The sequence below is a fragment of the Pelmatolapia mariae genome, linkage group LG18 (assembly GCF_036321145.2).
Source record: "Pelmatolapia mariae isolate MD_Pm_ZW linkage group LG18, Pm_UMD_F_2, whole genome shotgun sequence".
NCBI classification, from domain to species: domain Eukaryota; kingdom Metazoa; phylum Chordata; class Actinopteri; order Cichliformes; family Cichlidae; genus Pelmatolapia; species Pelmatolapia mariae.
The window spans coordinates 10,795,419-10,818,678 of record NC_086243.1 but is presented as its reverse complement, the minus strand read 5'-3'; the positions used below and the strand labels follow the sequence as shown (position 1 = coordinate 10,818,678).

The 23,260-nt window shown below is 40.4% G+C and overlaps 2 protein-coding genes across 2 annotated transcripts; both read right to left on the bottom strand.

The window, feature by feature from the left end:
• Positions 1 to 2,477: 2,477 nt before the first annotated feature.
• On the bottom strand, positions 2,478 to 11,752 carry asip2b (agouti signaling protein, nonagouti homolog (mouse) 2b). Its single transcript, XM_063462231.1, has 3 exons — positions 11,585 to 11,752; positions 6,009 to 6,082; positions 2,478 to 2,768 (listed from the first exon to the last, which is right to left on the bottom strand). Exons 1-3 carry the CDS (start codon positions 11,691 to 11,693, stop codon positions 2,601 to 2,603), a joined length of 351 nt encoding a protein of 116 aa, XP_063318301.1. The 5' UTR covers positions 11,694 to 11,752; the 3' UTR covers positions 2,478 to 2,600.
• Positions 11,753 to 18,088: 6,336 nt separating this feature from the next.
• LOC134616510 (sorting nexin-16-like) lies at positions 18,089 to 23,260 on the bottom strand. The gene is made up of 9 exons (XM_063461352.1): positions 23,172 to 23,260; positions 22,325 to 22,525; positions 21,901 to 22,240; positions 20,465 to 20,551; positions 19,635 to 19,783; positions 19,459 to 19,528; positions 19,226 to 19,362; positions 19,030 to 19,135; positions 18,089 to 18,924 (listed from the first exon to the last, which is right to left on the bottom strand). Exons 3-8 carry the CDS (start codon positions 22,216 to 22,218, stop codon positions 19,054 to 19,056), a joined length of 843 nt encoding a protein of 280 aa, XP_063317422.1. The 5' UTR covers positions 22,219 to 22,240; positions 22,325 to 22,525; positions 23,172 to 23,260; the 3' UTR covers positions 18,089 to 18,924; positions 19,030 to 19,053.

Genomic DNA, 23,260 nt, shown 5'->3' with positions numbered 1-23,260 from the left:
ATCGTTCCTGAAATAGTTTCTGAAATACTCAGACCAGCCTGTCTGGCACCAGCAATCTTGCCACATCTTAAATTATGTTTCTTCCCCATTCTGATACTCAGTTTAAAACTCAGCAGGTCCTTTTGACCATGTCTATCTCAGTTTGTAATAAAAACCTGGAATTTTCTTTTCACCAGAAGCCCACATAGCAAAATTGGTATGGCCCGGATCTTGCCCACATACCGCAAAGAATGACGGCTCTTTGGTGGCCCACACATGGGCCAGCACAAGGCCAGTTGCAGACACACTGCTGGCCCAGAACAGTTTCAGTTCTGGCCCCAGATGTCAGCCTAATGTGTACCTTAATCAAGTCATGTAATATTAACATGTGCCAGAACATACTAGTGCAAAAGTAACATGACGTAACTCTGTTAAGTCAGTGAATGGACTGATTCTGATATTATGCTTTTCTGCTCTCCCAGATTACTCAAGTTTCTATACAACATGCCACATTCACTCACTTTCTCTAAACTGAGTGCTTCCTAACTACATTCACACTCTTGACATGCAGACTGGAGGAGCTAGGGATCGAACCAATAACCTTCCAATCAGTAGGTGACCCGCTCTATCCCCTGAGCTACAGCCACCCACTGGTAAAGATGAGTAAACCCTCACTAGGTTTTGGATAAAGTGTACACACGCAAACCTGTCAAACCCGCATTTGAAACGTTGGCCACCATAGCAGTATAGTATTGCAACATGGCATTTGGCCTTCTAACTAAAATAGGAAAATAGGAACATAAACAGTGCCATCATTGCCAGACCTGGCACACATCTGGTTGACATACACTCTGCCATGACACCAGTCAGTCAGAAGTGCCAGCTTGATGCCGGATCCAGGCCAGACCTGTTTTCTATGAGCCTGGGCCACATACACCAAACCACAATCGAGCCAGATATGGCGTGCCATCGCATAAACAGTGGCATCTATGCCAGGCCTGGTCCATATCTGGATGACATACGTCTTATCTTATGTCATCCAGTGTGTGAATGTGTGTGTGAATGGGTGAATGACTGAATGTAGTGTAAAGTGCTTTGGGGTCCTTAGGGACTAAATAAAGCGCTATACAAATACAGGCCATTTACCATTTTACCATTTATCATGCCAGAAGTCAGCCAGCAGTGCCGGCTTGATACTAGATCCGGGCCAGACCTTCTTGCTATGTGGGAACTTTTGGAGCTATAAAAGATCTTCTTCTATCTTCTGTTGTTCGGTGAATCGGCGCCAAAACAGACAGTAGGAAGTTGTTTGTTTAAGTTCATGACAGTTGTCATTTATAATCCCATGTAGACATAATTATTAACTGTATGTCATAAGCTGTAATTGTTTTCATAAGATTTGAATAAGACAGAGTAAATGTGTTCAGTTATTTGGACACAGGGCTTAACTGTTAGGCCTTTTTCTGTAACACTGGCTCTTTCCTGTCTTAAACTCCTTCATGCTCATGGACATAATGGACATATAATGATCTCCATGAAAGGGATAATCATTCATAACATAACTACTACTGACAAATGACGTTCAGTTTGCCCATTTGCCATTTTTCAAAGCAGAAGCAGACAGTGTCCCAGACAAGATAATATATTATGTGGACCACACATTTCCTGGATAGGATTTATAACCACTTTCCTTTGGAATTTACACAGAAAACATGTGTCTATGTGCATCTCCTCGGGATACTGAGCTGAGCCTCCAAAAGAAGGTCTAATATTTATTATCTTTCTGCTATTCACATAATTGTCCTGGAAAACCTCAAAATGCTGGTTAAGTCACTGTTTAACCACGAGAGAGCGGTCGGCCTGCAGTAACGTTTTCTTTGCTCTCCTGTTTTTAATCCTGTGTACCGCATTTACTCTAAAATCAACATTTAAGTAGCAAATCATTAAAAATGTTTTTTAGCATCTTAATAGGTTCCACTTGGACAAATGCAAGGAGAATTTAGGCTTACAGTGTATTTATTCAATAGCAAAAATATAAACTCCTTAATCCACAAGAGGCAGGCAAGTCCAAACATATATATCTGATTTTCAAGGCGTGGGGTACATAAGTAAATGCCATTTGGTCTTCATTAAGTCTAAAAGCAACAACACATTTATGTTCCAAAGTAAATTTACTTGCAGGTATCCCCAGCAGCAAGATATTCAAAAGCAGCAAAAATGTGGGAAATACCCATAATGCAACACACAGTTAATATCAGATTGTCTACATACATGAAAAAGCACATCACCCATCCCTTTTTATGCATACATATGCTGTTTTAAGATATTTTAACACTGTGCAAAGATTTCTGTGAGTATTTCTTTTTTTTCATACTTTTTGCCGCTGAAGACAGAAGAACTCTTGAATAAATACAAACAAATATAAACAAATGCCTCACATAATATCAGAAGCATTTTTCGAAATGCTTCGATTTTATTTTGAAGTTTAATCTCTTAACTGCATTTGTGCAGACAAACCCACAGAGCAGATGTGAATCTTTCCGTGCTCTTTTGTCAACCACAGTATATGTTCAGGCGTTGTGATGTGTTTGCGTGCATGTGCGTGCATGTGCGTGCTGCATCTAGGTCCTCTTTAAGCACAGGGGGTTCATCCTCCAGCAGTGACAGATGGTGTTGAAAAGTCGACAGCGGCAGGAGGCGCAGGGGTCGCAGCACAGCAGGTGAGGGGAGCAGCTTTCCATCAAGCGTCCGCAGCGACGCGCGGGAGTTACGAGGTTCGACTTGTGCTTCTAAAGCAATTCCAACAGAGACAGAATATGTGGAAAAAGCACGAGTCAGTGGAAGAAGTGGAAAAGTCATTTAAATACATGTGAACTATTTGACCCCCGACTCATGGCAGCTCTACAAAGCATTTTAGTGTTGTTCAGTGTTGTTTTGGTTTTACAGCCATTAACTTCACTGTTATTACTAAACTATTTTTTTTTTAATCAGCCTTTTGGCAAAAGCTTCAACAGTTTGTTTTGTTTTGTTTTTTTAAATTTGGGCACAATTTGCAGGTCCTGTTTACTCTTTTAAGAAAAATCTCACTCACTGAAACACGTTTTGTTGCGAGAGTTCTAACAGGGACTATAAGAGGGAGTCAAATTCATGCTACATCATAGGACAACACATACAGTGCACTTGATCTAAAGTGGGCCGGACCACTTAAGATGGAAATTCACCTTTATAACAATATGATAACATTTAATTACACATTTATTCTTTCCTGAATTTAGGCCCTTACGTTTGACACCCATGGACTAGAAAGATCGAGCGTATTTCTTGCATAGTTGCTTTTCTGCTGTGACTTTAATGGTAAATCTTCTCACATACAAGGTCTTAAATAATCAGACTTATCCTAAAGACCTCATAGTACTGTATGTGTCATGGTCCTGAGTCTGACGACTCAGTGTTTTGTGTTTCCTTATAATATTCTATGTTGTTGTTTATTCTGATTATGTCTTTTGTTAAGGTTTGCCATTTGTTAGGTTTCTGTTCTGTGCCTGCCTGCTCCCACTTCTCTGTGTTCCCTCTGTCTGTCCATGGTGTCACAGTGTCTGCTCGTGAATCTGTCTGTTAAGTTCAGTGTCTTGTCCGGTTCTCTGTGTCTGTGAGTTTCCTGTTTTATTCTGAAGGTCTCTGTCTCATGTGAGTGTTCTCAGCCTTACGTCTGTGTCTCGTCAGCCCTGATTTCCCCCAGGTGTGTTCCCCTCCTGTGTCCCATCCTATGATTACTCCTGTGAGTATTTAAGCCCCGTGTGTTCTCCTGCCTGTTGCTGGTTTGTCTGTGTGGGTCCCCTGCATCTGTCTACGTCTCCCTGTGTTTCCGTTTGTGTCTCTAGGTTTCAGGTTTGTTTTATTCTTAGTTTTCCCGGTTTAGGATTTCATAGTAGGTTTCAAGGTTTTAGGTTCTTTGTTTAGTTTTCCCAGTTTAGGTTTTGTCAGTTCTGTTCTCGCCACCCTCGCCTTTTGTTGTCTGTCGTCCTCCTCAATGAAAGCCCACTCACATCAGTAGTGCCTGCATCTTGGGTCCTTTAATAATTCCCACACGGTTTGCCCTGCTAACCATAACAGTATGTTTACTGTTGCTTTACTGATGGTTCTTAGGATATTTAAAAGTAAAATGGGAGGGTGAGCTTTCATCTTCAAGACTCCTCTTCTATGAACCAGCTCCCAGTTTGTGGAGACAGACACTGTCTCTACTTTGAAGATTAGAGTAAACGCTTTCCTTTTTGATAAAGCTTATAGTTATGGCTGGATGAAGTCACCCTAAATCCTCACTTAGTTACGCTACAAAAGGTCTAGGCTGCTGTAAGCTCCCATGATGCACTATGCGCTTCTTCTTGATTCACCTTGTTTCACTCACTATGTGTTTATACACCACTCTGCATTTAATGATTTGTTATTATTAATCTCTGGCTCTTATCCACAGTGGGTCGTTTGCCCTGTCTCCATCCCTTCACCCTCAGTCAGTCACTGCAGATGACCACTGTGCCATCCTCTACAAATAATTTCTCATGCTGTAATTCATTCATAAGTGTCCTCTTTCTACAGTTTTCTTAATATCGGGTCCTTTACATACCTGATTTATAATTATGTGGCACAAAAAACTCTGAAAGTCATGTGACTCAATCCGAGTCTTATAAGACAAAAAGCAGGTTGATACACTTTCCACAACTGCCAGAGCAAAGCTGTTGAACTGTCCACCCTTTTCTCCAGCCTCTTACCCCACCCGAAAAAACCCCAGTTTTATCCATCCATAAAAACCACACATTTTTTTCCAGTTCATTTAAACCAAGTAGAAATAAGACTTCTGAGCCCTCGTTACACTACATCAACAACGTGGTATTCCTGACGGGTAGCTCCAAAAAACAATGTCCACTTCTTCCACTAAACCGCGTTTTTTGCGGTCGTCTAATTAATCTACAAAAATTTCAAAACAGACGATGAAAGCAGGACTTAAACTTCAAGTGACTCATTGACAGCCAGGATAAGCTCAATACAGGAATTTATTATGAATGAATCAAAACTTTTGTGTTAATAAACGTAAATGTGACACATGCAAATCACTTGGTTACCACTGATGGGAAGTTTCTCCGTTTCTTTTTCATCTGGTTTGGAACTCCACAAACACAAAGTATTTAATCAGTTGGTAAATTTCATCTGAGTTTCCTGATCTTTCTCTCATCATCCTCTTACACAGACACTTCCTCCTCTGCCTTTCTTGTTGCCATCAATTGTTGGAGTCAGTCTCTATCTCACTGTCCTGCTCGCGCACCCGTGAGCTAACTTTCATGCTAAAACACAGTCGCAAGAGCTAAAACAGTCAAAAGTAAAAGTTAAACAGCTCCTTCCTTATTAGGCTGATGTGAAAACACTGATCTGAGCACATTTCAAACTTTGCATAGATAATTGTTCGGTTTCACTGGAGGTTTTCTGCATGGAGTTTTTAAAAGATAGCTTGAAGATTGATTTGTTTGTATTGTTTTAACAAAAGTTCGTATGGTTTCAAGAAATATGTCTTAGCAATATAAAAAAACTATAACAAGTGAGCTCACGACACTGAGAATTTAGCTCAGAGAGCAGGATTAAGGTCACACTGAATTTTTATCATCACTGTTAAATTATTGTGATGGGCTACGTTTTCATTGGTGGGAAATTTGATCCCTCTGGGAAAACTGGGTTGTGTTGCTGTCACCACATTTTGCTGCGTGTCACATGTGTTCACTGTGGTCTGGCATTTTCCTGCCAATGGAAAGCAAGCAGGAAATTTTCAAATCCAATAAACAGGATTATAAATTCACCTCACAATAAAAAATTGCCTAACAAACTGAAAAAGGCATTTTCAGGAACATCTTTAGAAAGACTAAGGGCATGTCACTGAAACATGTCAGCAACTACCTCTGAATACTTTTAAAGGAGCAATTTTACACAGCATTACTACTAAATCAGGGTGTTTATGACAAATAGAGTCGACAGTAAAAACTTACGGGATTGACATTTTGGCGTGGTGGAGAAATCTTTTGCCTTGCAAACAGCCGTCTATTCTTCGCTTGGCTCCAAACTGGGAATGGAAATAAAAGCAGAGTCAAAAGATCAATTCAGGTTTCAACAATGCAGCCCCTTGTGCACAATACATGATTCAAATTGTAAATATGTACAGTAGTAAATATTTTAAGACTCTATAAATACTACAAGAATCGGCCCTTAGATTATGAAATAAGGAAACCAGGATCTCCTCTTGGATGAGTGTCTGGGCACCAGCCATGATTAACCAACAGCGAGAGCAGAGTTGAAGCCACACAGGAGGGGGAGGGATTAAAGCTGACAGCTGGCAAAGTCGGAGAACTTGGAGCACAGGCTTGTTTTACAGTAATTGGGGTCCAGAGCAGGAAATTTATACAATATGCATATTTTTCCTCAAAACAAGCCAAAGCAAACCCAGCTTTACTGACTAGAAAATGTGGGCATCCTTATTTGTGGAGGGCTTTAAAAACAATAATACGTTTTATTTAATTGTATTATAATCTGTGCTTGCATGGATGCAAGAAAAAAAGGTTACTTTTGCTAATGTTTTTTTATATACATCATTAAGTAAATACTAAAAAGGGTTTTCGATACTTGTTAAAAAAGGATTTAGAAGTCTGCTCATTTGTTGTCTTTGAGATCTCCATCATCTTTTCTTTCTGGATCATCATATTGTCTAGTAAGAGGAAAGATTTATGACTGATCAACTCCTTTTTTTCATTCTTGTTGGATAATTGAGAGATCCAGAGCAACAGCCAGCCTTTGTTTTCTCAAACAGAAAAAATAAATTGGCTAACATTACAGGACTTGCACTGTCTGCCAACCAAAGGGTTAGATATGAATCTTCTAGCAGAGCAACTCTTGGCTCATGCATATAAGTCTGCACAACTTCATACTAATATAACAGGTGTATCTCTAGTTATACTAACAACATGTTTAACCTCCTAGGACCTGGCGTCCACATATGTGGACACCACATTTTTGGGTTATTTAGACCAAAATACTCAATTTTGCTCTACAATGGCCTGATATCCACTTACAAGGACATTATACTGCTACTGTTCTATCGACATTTTAAACGTATATCCTCATATGTGGCTTTCATTTTTCTTAGAAACAAAAATCAAGTAAAAAAAAAATAAAAATCAGGGAATATTCCAAAGCCTAGAGGTGGATCCTGGGGTGGAGGAGGGGGTCAAATCAGCAGGCGGCCAATCGCAGAAGCTGCAGCACTGCTATGATAAAGAGATAAAGGAAGAAATGGGAAATTTTGATGCTTAAGCAGATCACCAAACTGGAAGGATGTGAGCCAACAAACAGGTTCCACTCCAATGTAACCTCGGAGTTTCATGTTTTGGTCATGTGATGACACCTGAGCTATTTCCCTGAAAGCAAGAGAAAACACCATGATCCAAGGAAAACTTGGATGGGCGTCAGATGAGACATTTTTGGAAAGTAAGTGCATGCTATTTGTCTTCTGAAATTTTAGGTTTTTTTCTTGTTTACTGGTGAGCAGGGGAGTTTCTGTCAATCATGACTGTTTTTTTCTTCTTGGCCGTGAAGCAAGAGAACATTTTTACACATTTAGAGCTAAATCATTTATTTTGTTTTATACTTGTAAGAAGTCCAGTCAAAACAGCACAGCAGGTTTCTTTTCTTCCTCCAAATTATTTTACCATGCCAAGCCTACAAATGGACATAAAGAGATGCTTTCTTTAAAGCGTGTTGGTATGTGATACGCATCCAAGACTCCAAGACACTGAGGTGTTTTGTTTTGGGGTTTTTTCACAGACAGAAATGGCAGAGAAGGTAGCCAACGTTCCACTGGAAATCAGAATTATTTGACTCTACATCTCCTCTCCGTCATCCTGGACATTCTTTTGATCATAATCGAAACAACGTTTTCAAACCACTCACCTCACATACTGGCACTAGCAACGCGCTCACCCTCCCATACTGGATGCTGCACAAGTTCAACAAATCAAAAAGCCTCTCTTTTGGCTATGACTTCTTTCCTTCTGCCCCGTGACTGATAGCTGCGGCACCTTTTCTTACCATCCAGCACAACACCGATATAGTCTAAACATCTGGTCAAAAAAAAAATCGCCCCAAGGTGTTGTGCTGGATGGTAAGAAAAGGTGCAGCGCAACACCTTGGGGCGATTTTTTTTTTTTTTTGACCAGATGTTTAGACTATATCTGTCACATTTGTGGAAAACACCCACCTTCATACATCTCGGTGAAGTTTCTTGTGTCTCCTGCTGTTCCCGAGGTTCTCGTGTGTACCCTGATCTTATCTTTATTTGATTACACTATCTGAAATTGTCTTGTCCCTCATCAATCTTCTGCAGGAAAATATGATGAAGCTCTCATCTCCCATGTCCTCTCTGTGCTTACATTTGAAATGTTTCCCTCACTCCTGCTTTCTCATGAAAATCAGATGGTTGGTTTTCCGTGTAGCTCAATCATATTTGGTTCACTTTTCCAGCCTCTTTTAAATGTTAATAGTGGAGCAATTGGCTGCTAAAGCCAAGTTTTTTCCCCACTTGACTATAAGATATCCACACACTGAGTGATCACGTTTGTAACTGTGGTTTAGACTGTATGTCATAAGGTGATGCTATTTGTGTAGCATCTGTTGAATCGCTGTTTAAAAGCAAGAATTCTAAATCCAGCTGTAAACACTTTCAACTGTACCACAATCATTTTGAGGTTAGGGGCCCTAAATATGCATTTTTCTATTAACAGTACATGCAAATAGGAAACTTTCAGCTGCTCCCAAATGGAAATACAAATTTTTTACATTTGATTTAGCAGAGACTTCACACCAGATCTTCCTCACATAGTCATTCATCTGGGCTTGAGACCAACACAAGGAGTACACAAGCTTAAAAGGCTGCATATGCATCACCTCGCAGAACCAAAATAGGGAAATGCGTTAACCCCTAGACTATGAGACCACAATGCACAATGCACACAAACACTGTGGTTGAACTCATTACATGCTACCAGCATACACTGCCACTCCAGAGCTGTTTCTCAAGGAAAAAGGTTAGCGTTAAACCATCTACTGTTGCAAATGATTATTGGAACCATTAATCATCATTTTATATATATGTGTAAATATTCAGCCCATTTTCCAGTGTTCCAGCTGCAAACTCTTATCATGCTGGGACAATTGAGGGAAGAAATACTGTCTTTAAAAAGAAATAAATAGCTATGATTTAAATGTGCCTCTGGTGTTTGGTATCTGGTTTTCCTCTGAAAATCATCAGAATTGTTTTGTTCTAAGAAAAAAGGTGAAGGGTGTTCTACTCCTTTCACATCACCCGAGCAAACTGGCTCTTAAAGGCATCGTAGAGGTGTTTGAGGCTCTGACGTGTCTGAGGCTCTGACGTCACTGTGTCACAACTGTTGTGGTTTTATTTAGTTCATTTTATTAATCCGCCCCGTGAAACTTCAACAGTTCTCCACCAGCATGACTGGATAATGTTTTTTCACATGATCAGCTCACCTAATAAACATAATATACTTGCAAGGAACACTACATGGACCACTGTAGGGATGCTCAGTAGCGGTTTTAGATACGGGCGACACGGGCAGTTGCCCGGGGCGGCATCGTGGTGGGGGGCGGCATCACGGGCATCGGCAAAAAAAAAAAAAATGCTCGTACTCATGCCGCCCCGACATCATGCCAGCGCATATTGAGGATGGCATAGGCACCGATCGGTTTTCTATCGCCCATTTGCTGGGAGTAAGGGCGCCCTCCGTTTGCGAGGTGCGCCTGCTGCTTGCGGCACAGGGAGGAGAGGGCGGGGCGGCGGGGGATTCTCTGGCTGGCTGGCTGGAGCAGCGTCTAATAACCAACTTGCAAAATAAAAACAAAACAACAAACACGAAAACACCAGACATTATGATCCAGACTTATAATTTGCACCGATGTTTTTTCGAAATTCTATACGCGAAAAGTGAGCGCGAGAGCCCTCGGTGCGCCTGCTCGCTGCTGAAGTCAAAGTAAACTTTATTGTCATCTCCGCTTCATACAGTCCAGTATATAGAGAGACGAGACGACGAGGCTCCAGTTACAGCAGTGCAAGTAAACAAACAATAAATATTTAAGAGTAAGAAAATAAATATACACTTTAGGACCAGGGGTAAAGGGATCAATAACAATTTAAAATGTATATTTTAAATTTTGTTGATTTAAAGTCTCACACACAACCCGTTTTTAAAGTTTTAAAAAAAGAGAAAAGAAGAGGAGGAGTGTGGCGACTTCCACAGTCGCTATAGAGGCCGGGGACTGAGCCTATTTGCCTGACGCGCTGTCAACTTCACGCAATAATGCGAGAGGTGGAATTGCTTGCTTGTTTATTAAAGTGCTTGAAAAGTTTACAGAGCAATGTGATCGGCTCGCGATTCAAACTCTTAAAACATCACAGGCTCTAATGCAACAAGGGGAAACTCGTTGTGCTGCGGTCAACAAAAACTACGGCTACCCAGCCCTGCTCTCTGTCAAAATCAAACCAGTGAAAGACAGACTGACAACGCCCTCTTAATGTCACCGCTAGCACCCTAATATTAATTAGTCAGTGTCAATTGTTGATATGTCCTGTTCTCATTGTATGACGAATTATGATGTCTGTTTGGTAGCCGTTTGCATACTATGCATACTCTCTCTCTCTTCATATATAGGGTCATATATGTGTGTGTGCGTGTGTGTGTGTGTGGGGGGGGGGGGGGGGGGGGGGGGGGGGGGGCGCCAGAGGGCGTGTTCGCCCGGGGCGCCAAACAGGCTAGGACCGCCACTGGGGATGCTTCTCCAATAATAATTTGGTGTCCTTAGGACTATTAAAGCGCTATATAAATACAGGCCATTTACCATTTTACCATTTATTATTTGACTATATTACAGGTGAGCTTGTCTCTACAGACAGACGCCAGACTTAGACAAACCTGGTGGACATTGTTTGTCATTTAATGCCCAAAGCTCAGAATTCATCTCAGATCATTCCATCTTTATTTTAATTTGGTTGCAATGCTTTTTTAAATTTGAAAACACAATGATAAATTTACAAAATGTGACAAATATGTGACATATACCCCCCACCCACCCCCCATAACCATTGTAAACCAATGTTATGCATTAACAGTGCTAAAATAAATCCTGCTGTTATCAAAGCTTGAACGTGTGTGCTGCCTGGACTGGGAGTTCATTAAGTTTTACTATTTTCAGGTCGTAAAGGAGATCCCTCCTCTCAGATGTATTTAGTTATGTAATTATTTATTTAGTTATCGGGGTTTTGTAAAAATGATTTTATTGGTCTGCTTAGAATAACGTATCTGTTTATAATAAGTGCTCAGTCCTCAGACACACAGACCCACACCACTCTGTGTCAGCTACATAGATTATTTATCCAGCACTGTAAGCAGCGGTATTTTCGGTGATGCTCCAGCCTTCAGCCTCACGACACTTTTTAATAATCATCATCATAAATAAATAAAAACTACATCAAATCAGGTCTGTGCTCATCGATCCTTACCTGTCACATTCTCCCTTTTCCGCACATCCTTCTTGGTGTCCTCTGCCCAGGACAGCGGCAAGGCAAGCAGGAAGAAGCACAACAAGTGTTTGCCGGTGATCTTCCTCATGATGATGATGATGATGATGATGAGATATGTTGATAACAACGGTGCAAATAAACCAACAACAACAACAAAAAAAAAATCAGTCTAACGTTTAGAAGATAAATATCGGACTTTAAGGGGCTAAAGGAGGAGAAATCTGTGAGTGACGTACGCCTTGGCTGGTTAGTTCCCTCAGGTTTCTCTCTGGCTGTGAGAGAGGAGGTGGGCTACACGCGACCGCGAACGAGGACTGAAACACGCACTCGCGACGTGATGGGCTCGAGGCACAGCAGAAGCTGGTTGAAGACCAGTCAGTCTACACTGAGAAATTACGCGAGAAATTACTAAATTGAAAAGGACAGGGGCGGATTTATTGGTCTTGTGGAGCCCCAAGGCAACCCCCCGCCCCTCCCCTCCCCACCACCACCACTAAATAGGCTATGATCTTCACAGGTGTATGTTCTCACCCTCGCAGGCACAGACTTGGAGCAGACAGTGTTGAAATACAACAAATAACAAGAAACTACGCTTGCTTTGTGGTATTGCCAACCGCTGCACAGTCCATACAAAGAATCAAACATAAAGGAATATTTAGCGTTGCATGATTATGATGGCACAAAACAAACCCAATTTTGCAATCTGCACTTATGTAACTCTCGTGAAACTGCACAAATGTAACAACTGACCATGAAAAATGAGAGGAAATGATTTCTTGGAGTGTTCGGGAATGTAAAAAGATCCGCGGGGAATTCTACAAGGAACAGATGTACAGTATAAGGCCAATTATCAGCCCTTTAACCTTGTCCTCACAGCTTTCCTCGCTTGTGAATGCTTGTGAAAAGAAAACCAAGTTTTAAAAATACTTTTTTTTTTATTTTTAAGTGAATTTTATGTCAATGAAAGCTGACAAATCCCAATTCTCTAGCTATTTTAACACATTTATGGTGTTTTATTCAGTATAACATAAACCTTTTCTTTTTAAATAATAAATTAAAAAAAATTTTATTTGTGCCTTAGAGGACAACTTTGGACTGCAGGAGTGCAAATTCTGCAGTTGTATTATAGCCTCACTCCCTCCTGCACAGCTGCTTTGTGTGCTAGTGATGTGTCGGTCACGAAGGAAATGGCTCTTTGAGCCGAATCTTTGACGTGAACGACGCGAACCGGCTCCTTATTGGGAGCCATGGGGTTTTTTTTTTTCTTTCTCTCTCCCTCTCTCTCGCACTTTTATTCCGCGTCACTCAGCACACGAGCCTTGTGCTTTGCACTGGGAATAGGGGGGAGGGGCGGTAGTTACACTCGCAGTAGCACAAAAACAGAGCAGGAGGGAAAGAGAGAGAAAGAGAGCCAGGGACAACAACGTCACATTAGAAAGGTATAGTAATCATCCACAACTATTTTCAGTTGCGGATGATAAAGGATTCAGAAAGTTTATTCATGCAGGCCCATATGACAGAGAATGTACATCTTCTTTTTGTTTTTATATTTTAATTTATATTTAATTGTGTTGTGGTTTGCAGTGTTTTGTGTTGTTTCACTTTAAACTTGTTTAAAAGGAAAAAACTGAAAATTTAAATAGTTAAAACTTGAAATGTGAATAGCTGGTTTTTGTATTATATGATTTATTTATTACATTTTATGTGGAGTGAATAAATAAAAGTATATTTACGGTGGCTGCTAGAGACAGAGCACATCCAAACACGTAAAAACTCCAAAACACATAAAAACTCAAAACACGTACAAAACACAACAGAAGTGCTCCAGGATGCTAGGCACAGTGTTGAGCTTTTGTTACCTAGCCAGCAAGTACCAACGACCGGATTTGGTGTGTGGTAGTAACAGGTAAATGGACATTTTTTTTTAAATTATTTGAATATATATGAGTGCTTGTGTATAAATACACAAACAACACACATATGCTTTCAATTGTGTAATTTAAGTGTTCTAGGTAGCTCTGTATTGGAAGTTCAGTTAATGCTGGAAATGTGTTTTGGAGTTTGTACGTGCTTTGTCTCTAGGGGCCACCGCATATATTTATATATAAACATATATAAATAAAACCACTTCTTTCTTTTTTTACATTAGTAATTCCTTTTGTGCATAATTTTATATTATTGTTAATAATAAATTAATTAAAGCAACAAAACAACCTGAAGAGCCGGTTCGGAGCCGAAAGAGCCGGCTCTTCTCTAAAAAGAGCCGGAAATCCCATCACTACTGTGTGCAGCTGCTGTCCTGCATTCAAACAGAAGCCTAACCGGCGGGTGGACTCAGGGTCCTTACATCAGTGGGGTGAAATTGTTGCATTTACAATACTCTGGGTGGATGGGTGTTGCTGGATTATGTGAACATAAAAATATATATATATGTATACATATTTTGGCTCCCCATCACAGAGAGTGCTCGCTGCATCTGTGGTTTTCACTGGAAACAGTGGAATATGTATTCTTAGTGTATGCCGTGCCACCTCAGTATGGTTTCCTCATGTGCTCTTTGTTAAAAGTGGTGATATTCCATTAGAGAAACCAGGAAATTATAACAGGCAGCACCGCATAATATTAAAGAATGGTCTAGATTTCTTTTTTTTTTCAACGGAGCCCCTGCTTTGCTGTTGGCATTGCAGAAATATTCACTAAACATTAGCATCTGCAAGGCAAGAACAACAGCTTTTCTTTCTTTTTTTTAACCACAGTAGTGATGCTGGATTTCAAACTTGGTTGAGGGGACAATTGCCCCGAGGGCCCCAGATCCTGTGGTTTTCATGTGTTACTGTTAGTTTGTGGTAAGTGGAGGAATTTTTTTTTTTTTTTTATGTTTGTGCAAGTGGAATAAAAACTGAGAGGAACTTCATAGAGGCCCTGCTTTTGTACCTAATCCATTGGCCCAGAGGCAACCTGTGTCAAAAACAATTTTTGAAACATTTATTCTTTGAGATTAAGTCATGCCTCCTGGAACATATTTCTAAATTACTTTGCTTAATCAAATTACCTGAAGCTAACACAGCAAACCAGGAGCATGGTGGGCTTCCAAAACACAAAAACTCATTGTCTTGGGGTCTTTTGGCAAAATATGCCATGTATAGTAACTTAGAGGCACATTAGGATTTACCCAAATAATAAAAAGAGTGTGGGAACATAAACATGGGTCAGCAGCGGCCCACCTTATTGGGATTCTCACATAAAACCTTAGAATCCAACTCATTTTTGAACTGCTGAAAGAAAAAAATATACTAATATATATATAGAAGTCAGAAAGCAGATTGAAAACCTCTCAGTACAGCTGGTCTGTGTCTCATGTATATAATATAAAGAGCCTTTCTGTCCCATCACATTGACAAATAGCTTTAAGATTAGGATTAAGAGTAAGATCGATCGAGGCCTGTTTTTAATATGATATGTGCTTAAACATACTTAAACAACAGTCTTAAACAACAGAACGTTTTTGAGTCATTTGTGATAAAATGACTCTAAACAAATGTATAGAGTCAGTCATTTACAAATGGGAGTAATCACAGGGGAAAGTGAAATTACTCCTTTTTTTGCATTTCTCATATATGTTTCACTTGTCTTGTTTTTCTTGTGGATCGTGTGTCAAGTGTTTGATTCTACAAACAGATGTAGCGAGCAATAACCTGAAGTTTAACGTGATAAATGAATCTCTAACATGGTGTTCCATCGTCTCCTCATACACTAATGCACACGTGGCAGATACGTTTACAAAGTTTCTCTGTGATCTGGCTTTGAGTGCAGACTTCGAGTCACGCATTTCTGAGATAAACAAAAATAAGCTGCAGTTCTCTGTCAGGTACATTTGAATTCCCTGCAATCCTGAATTGGATAAGAATTACTATATATAATATGATATTAATTAATACTTCAAAAAATGTTGGGATGCTTTTTAAACTGTAAATAAAAACAGAATTCAATGATATGTAAATGCCATAAACCTGTATTTTATTTACAATAAGACACAGAAAACATGTCAAATGGGTAAGCTGAGGAAGTTCCCAGATGTTTAAGGACATCTGGGAACTCAGCAGACCATCTGTTGGACTTCTGGCAGAGGAATGCTGTCTGATAGTTGTGTGATAGCTGCGCAGCAGTCCTGGGACTTCTTTACTGTATTTTTCATTTCATGGTGCTCCAAATGTTGTCAGTTGGTGAAATATCTGGATTGCAGGCAGCCAGTTCAGCACCTTCTACGGTGAAGTCATGCTGTTGTAACAGATGCAGTTTAGCGTTGCCTTACTGAAATATGCAAGACCTTCCCTTCTAAATTGGAGCACATGTTGCTCTAAAACCTGCATAAACTTCTCAGCACCGATGGTGCCTTTCCAGGTGTGCACACTACGATTTTCATAGGCACTAATGCACCTCCATACCATCAGAGATAAAGGCTGAAGACAAGTTGATAACAAATTTCAGATTTCAGTTTTCCAGGTTGCTTCAACCCATTTAAAGGAGCTTTGATAGCGATGTTACTGGATAGTTGTCACATTTGGCTTCTTTGTATTTTAGAGCTTTAACCTGTATTTATGGAAGTGTTCCTGCTGTGATTTCCACGTCAGAATCATCCCTGTTATTACTGCAGTGCTCTCTGAGCCCAAACATCACGAGCATCCAATATTTCACCCTTGTCCCTTGCACACAGAGATTTCTCCAGATTATCTGAACATTTTGACAACATTATGTGCTGTAGATGAGATTATTGCTGTCTTTACAACATCATCGTGGTAAACTTCTGCACATTTTTACTTCTGAGAAGCTCTGCCTCTCGAAGATGCTCTTTTTATGCCCAATCATGTTACTGACCTGCTGTCAGTTAACTTGCTTAGTTACATAATATTCTTCAACGCCATTCTTTTTAGCAGCACTTACTTTTCCAGGTTTTTCCCAACTTTTTTGGACGTGTTGCTGACATCACAGTCAAAATGACCATTTTTTCATGAAATAGTGAAATATATCAGTTTAAACATTTAACATGGTTTCTGGTTCTATTGTGAATAAAACATGAGCTTTTGAGATTTGAAAACTGTTGTATTTGGTTTTAATTTACATTTTATACAACATCCCAAATTTTTTAGAAATGGAGTTGTATATAACTCTCACTGCAAGTGGCCATTTCTTACAAGTGTAGTGAGACAGTCAAAGATTTGATTGGGCTGCTTGTAATAGGCATCTTTAAAAAGAGTGGTCAAAGTGAGCTTCAACTTAACTTTTATTTAAGTCTGGATGAGTTGTTTTCTTGTATATATGCTTTATAATAGTATAATGATAATATCTTAAAAATTCAATTCAATGAACTAAATACTAAGAGGAAAAAATAATCAGGTTCAAAACCTTAGTTTAGACATTTTCTCATTAGTATAATGGTACTTTCAGTCAATCTTTTATTTTCCAAGGGGTCGCCACAGCAAATCAATCCACATAGTGGGTTTAGCACTGGAAGCCTTCCTGACACAGACCTCAGTGCTTGGAAGGAGCACTGGGAGTGCACTAGCTTGTGGCTCCCTGATGCTGGGTTCATGTCTTCTCCCAGTTTCCAACTTGTGATCTTTCATGTGCAAGTCACACATGTTAACCACTGCAATGTTAAGTATATAACACTTAACCTGCTGATGGTGGCGAAGGAAAAAGACGGTCCTGGATACGAATCCACCAGCCAGCTGGGATCTTCCTGTGCAGTTTGAATGTTCTCCTTCTGAATGTGAGCGGGAATAATTGTCTGTGTCTCTGAGTTAGCCCCGTGACAGACGGGTGACCTGTCCAGGCATCTTTCCCCATGACAGCTGGGATAGGTTCCAGCTCCCCTCCAGCCTTCAATTGGACAAGTGGTTAAGAAATTGATTGACTGATGGATGGATGGTTGGAAATTTTATAGTAATCCATCCCACAGGGACAATGTTTGTAAAACACCAAACTTAGTGTCAGTGCCAGAGAAAGTCTTGGGAGGCCACAAATGCCTGTACTAAACAGTGATCATTTAACCACCACCCTCACACTCCACCGCCTCCCTCCCACGGCCCTGATAACCTTAAGCAAATGGACCGATAATAAACAATCAGAGAAATGATAAAAACTATAAAATTAAATCATTAATTCTTTGTTTTTTGCCACCTGATTTGTCCTTCATAATTAAACAAACCACTGTGCCACCTGCATCTCTTCATGCAGTAACACTGTGAAATACATCATTCTTTCTGCCCACCTCAAAACAATATTTCACAGCTGCTGGGTAAGCTGTGGCCAGACTCATTGGATCCTTTAAAGAGTATGAATGTTTTTCTGCAGCCAAGCAAGCTGTAAGTGTGTTTATATATCTGACTATGGACAACCTGTTTTTCACAGTGAATGTTTTATTATTATTATTATCATTATTAATTTGCTCTCTGATTGTTTTTTATACAACCCACTCACATTCAGTCGAATGTTTTCATTGTACAAATCTAATAATTAAGCACCAACCTGCTCACAGCGGCATAAAAGAAGCATAAAAGTAGCCTTCATGACCTCGGATAAGCCACACATATCTGATTTATTCAGTGACTCAAACAGAATGAGTGAAAGGAAACAACATGGCCATTCAGTGTGATAACGAGGGCGCATGAATGAGGCTTTACTTGGATGGATGTGGATCTCTCTCACACACACACATTCACACAGGCTTCCTTCATTGATTGCGAGCTGTTATTCACTACTCAAGAGGAAAACATCTCTCCCCAGCTTTTGTGCTTCTCTGCACTTAAATCTTACAGAAATGTCCCCGTGCGAGATAAGAACAGAACATCAAGTTCCCAGTGTCCCTCTCACTCAGATGTTTGCTTTCTCAAACTGTTATTGTATTACAGTGCCCCCTTGTGGTCATTTTGTTTTTTCATATTTCCTATGCTTCAAAAAGAGCTTGTGTACACTAAAATTCAAGATCAATGAAACATTGTCATCGAAATGAATTGAATACATTGCTTAGAAATTAAAAATAAATAGTATTAGAATCTATTAGATTTTTTCCCTCATTAGGCAGCATAATATGTAGTATATACACATTATGGGACTTCTATGTGCTTGGTATTTTGAGGTAGTACTCTTAATGACACCCTGAAAAGAATCAAATAAACATATGCATGGCAGGGGTTAGATTAAACTGCATCCAAAGATTGTTTCGCACTGCGGTGGTCACATCATAGACTTTCTTGTGGACTTGGGTTTAAGAGGAACCAGCAGGATGTCTGATGACCACTTGCACATGTCACTGTCACCTAGAGAAGAAAATAGAGAAAACATTATTGATCATTAACACCGACATTAAAAAAAACAGTGTTAGGTGACTGAGATTAGATTTGTTGGTTCGATATGTTATTTACAGTTTGTTTCTTTGTCCATGTCAGTCACTGCATGTCCTCTGTGTCACTGTCTGTGGGGGTGAAGATTGTTGAAGCTTCAAAGCTCTCAGCAGAAAGTGACAGGGATCTGTGTGAGACGGGGGAAATGAACAGTTTCAGCACAGCATACAGCTCCTGCTTTACTGTGTTTCCGGCTGTGCAACAAAAACATAATTACTTGGCTTCTTTTAGCAGCAGGTTGAGACGGTTCTCTCTCTCCTCCAAAGTCTTCTTCAGCCTGTCGGCCTCTCTCTGCTTGTCCGCGAGTTCACTCTGAAGACGAAGGTGAGTTTCCTCGAGACTCTCACAAAAGGCCTGCACGCCACACAGTAGCCAGAGGGTGTTTGAGATACACAACTTTCTTCACATTCAGCCCCTGAGACAATATCTTTGAGAGCAACGTGTCCTCACCCTGCTTTCCTCCAGGCTGTCAAACGGACTCGGTGCTTCAACCAAACACAGAAAGCGTCTTGCAGCTTCACTGGGGAACCAAAGGGTTTTATGTACAGGTCAGAATTAAACACGATTCAGGTCACCCACTAGAGTAGTACTGAAAAAAAAGTCACAACACATGCACACACACACACCTTCTGAGGACTTCTTTGTGTAACACTAGGTTCTCCAAAAAGGTCTGCAGTCCAGCCTTTCTCCCTTCTAGAAACTCCTCGTCATAGTTGTTTTTGAGCCAGCGCTTAGGAGGCAGGGCTGGATGAAAGCTGGGGAAAAGCTCTTGAAGCTGCGTCAAGGCGACGAGCAAAAAGGGCAAAAACGGGAAAGCAGAATCACTATGGCAACAATATCACATCAACGAGAGCCGAAAGCGTCGCTGAATCACGGTGCCGCAAATGAAAGAACAGTTGCAGCGAGGTCTGCATGTGTATCAGACAAATGCATGAGGGAAAATGTCACTTTATAGGTTTTTCATTAGTCTGACTAATTTACTTTATGTTTGATAGCTTCACAGTATCACTTCACCTACAGCATACACCTGTAGGGGGAGTGCTGGTTCTATCCCTGTCATTAAATAGACTGGCTGCGAGCTGAACAGTCGCTGTGTTGTTCTTAACTCAAGTTATATTCTCCCCGATTCAGGGGTGCAACATGTGCGCCCAACAAAGAGAGCGTACTGAACAAATCAGGCAGCAGATTGTTGTGGCCCTCAAACCAATCCACATGCACATCCACATTTTTCCACATGCAGCTAAACCATCCTTTAACTGCATGTGGAAAAAAAGTTGTTGGTTAAGACTGATCGAGCAAAGTAATAGTCACTGACACTCAAGTGCTGAAGCATTTGCCATATATAATCTACCCCCTCCAGCCTCTCCGGGCTCCTCACGGCACGTCATTTCACCACAATGAATATATAAGCTGCTTCACTAATATGTAGCTGCTGAGGTGCACGATATCTTCTCACCTTGTCACTGAGCCTGCAGAAGTCTGTGTATCTTCTGAAGATCACCCAGCTGTCTCCCTGACTCCCCGCCACCAGGATTTTATAAACCTACAGAGCACAGACGACTATATGACAAATAACAGACACATGTATTGGTTTGCACTGAGTGCCTTAGCAAGTTGACACTGTACGCGTGTGCATTTCAGGTGCACATAAGAGCAAGAGCAGTAGGATAGTACAACATATATAAGGAACTGTAAATGCATCCTTTAAAAACAGCTGTAATGTCAATAAGATGATCTGTAATAAAGCGTTTATAACACATTAAGAAAGTCTGGGTGGCGTATTTCACCCCTCTTCTCACAACAAACTGTAAACTGCAATATTATTCCTGTCACTGTTGTTCAGGTTTTCTCAGAGTGAGTGGATTCGTCTTGCTGTCTGGGTGTACATCAGCATAAAACTGAATGAGATGTCATTACAAGCATGCTTTCAGAAAGCAATGCTGCTCAGGCAGCCACATGCATATTATAAAATTAAATCTGAATTATTGACAGCAAGTTCTTTATTTAGAAAGCCAACAGCTGCTCTCTCTTACTAGTTGTTTTATTTCTTCAGTCTGTGATGACGACTTTCATCCGTGGTGCTAAGACAAAACCACGACAGTCCAGCGTGGAATTCCCAAAGGCAGAGCGCCAACACAAAACTCCGGTCGCTGACAAATCTCAAATGAACCAATTTATTTGGCCATTCTAACAGACATGCTGAAACAATCAGAGGATTGTTTTATTGTTTTATTCCCTGTTCCAGCCCTTTCTTTCTCTTTTGCTAAACAAGTTTTAAAATGATATGAGTTCCTCTGGTTCCACAGTGTAACGGTTTGCACATCTGCCTAATCTGACTGATCCTGAAAGGAGATGCAAATCCCATATCCGATAAAAAAGAAAATGTTCCAAACATGTGGCGTGGCCTGCTTTGGTGTTCCCTTGTGAATAAGGCAGCGTGTTCAACTGACACCCTCAGCATCAGCAATTACAACTTTTGTAATTCACTCATTTTTTTGCCCACTCAGCTAAATCCTTTCCAAAAAACAAATATTGTGTGAAATTTAGCCAACAATGATGTTATTTATGAAAGTAAAAATCCAACAAGCTTTTATTGCAGGCTTTTAAGGTCCTGCCCTTGTTAACACAGTTTGCACAGTTTGTTCTTGGCTCTCTTGACTTGAACATGTGACTTTTACTTGTTTTATTATGCAGCTAACACACACGCACATATAATATATATATGTAAAAATGTGCTTACTTAAAAATGCATGATTGCACAATTTTGGAAACCCCTAAATATGAGATCCTTTTTTTCTTTGGTTTTTCTTTTGTTTGTTTGTTTTTTTACATCAGGATAAAGTTTGGCGTCTTGTCTGCAGGAAAAGAAGAGCCCTCCCTTTAAATCCCTACCGTGAACTTTGCCCTCTCCTCCAAGATCTCGTGGCCGAGCAGTGTCAGAATAATGGGTCTCTCCATCCAGCTCTCCCCATAGCTCATTTCACCTCTGTGCTGTCTGGATGGCCCATCTGTCAGGCCTCCTCTTGGTCTCCCACAAGTCTCATCTACAGTAGGATCTACAGTGGGACCATCTCCTCTGCTTTTAGGAGGTGAGTGCTCACAGTTTGCAGATGAAGAGTCGATATGTATGGGAGAAGCTCTTTTGCAACAAGACCTGCTCACGCTGACCCGGTCCACTGGAAAAGGTACTGGAGTAAATGGAATAGCCATCTGTGGTGGTCTTAGTGACGTACTGTGAACAAGGACACATGGTGAATTAGAATAAACACAGAGGGAACCACATGGACATGCACAGAGAGCATGGTAGTGTACTTACAGCGGATCAGTGCAAACATTTCCAGTGAGTCAGAGCGGGTGAAGGAACTACAGCACAGGGTTTTATAGAATCAAGCTTTGTTTCCCACCTGATCTGTGCAGGGATTGTCTCACTCCATACTCTTGCTGGCTCATCAAAAACACAAGGCAGTTTGGGTGACATCCACGTAAGCAGTATCATAGTACCTGATTTGTTGAAAGCCTGTTCTCGGTTTCAGATTACAGAGGGACACAGAGTCATGTGCTTTATGGTGTGTCTCATCCAACAGCACAAAAACATTCCTGTTTCAGTAAATCGCAACAACGCACTTGTAAAAGGTCAAATTTAAAACAAAAAAAATACCTATAATTTCAATAAATTAACACTAACTGTGACTTACCAAAAGGCCCAATTATCACATAAACTCAAATTTGGAGCGATCAAAGAATAAATACCTAAAAAAAAATCAATAATAATAATAATAAAGTTTATCAAGACATCATGCATTTAACTGTCTTATTTGAACAGTTTGTATAAGATCCTCTAAAAATCTGCTATCAGGATGTCTAAAATAACACTGAAAAACTGAAATCTATACTGCTTCTGAAAAGAGAAAGTGCTACTTATGATCACATGACACGAACATCGTATTTTGACATGTCTTTAGCGTCGACATATCTGTAGGAAAGCCCCTGTTTTGGGGGGGGGGGATTCCCGATGCTAAAAATCCCAATATTACCAATTGGTCTCATGCCGCAGGAGGCGGATCTTTGTTTCAGCGAAACTGAAACTAAAGTTGAGTTAAAGGCTCATTTATGATTTATGGTATTTTAACAGCGTGCCTCCTCAGTGTTTTTCCTAGACTTACCTCGCTGTTATCCATATTTGTACTGGGATTCTGAATGCGCTCAGAGGGCTGCTTGGAAAACAGGGTCAACTGTCTGAAGTTCTCCAAAC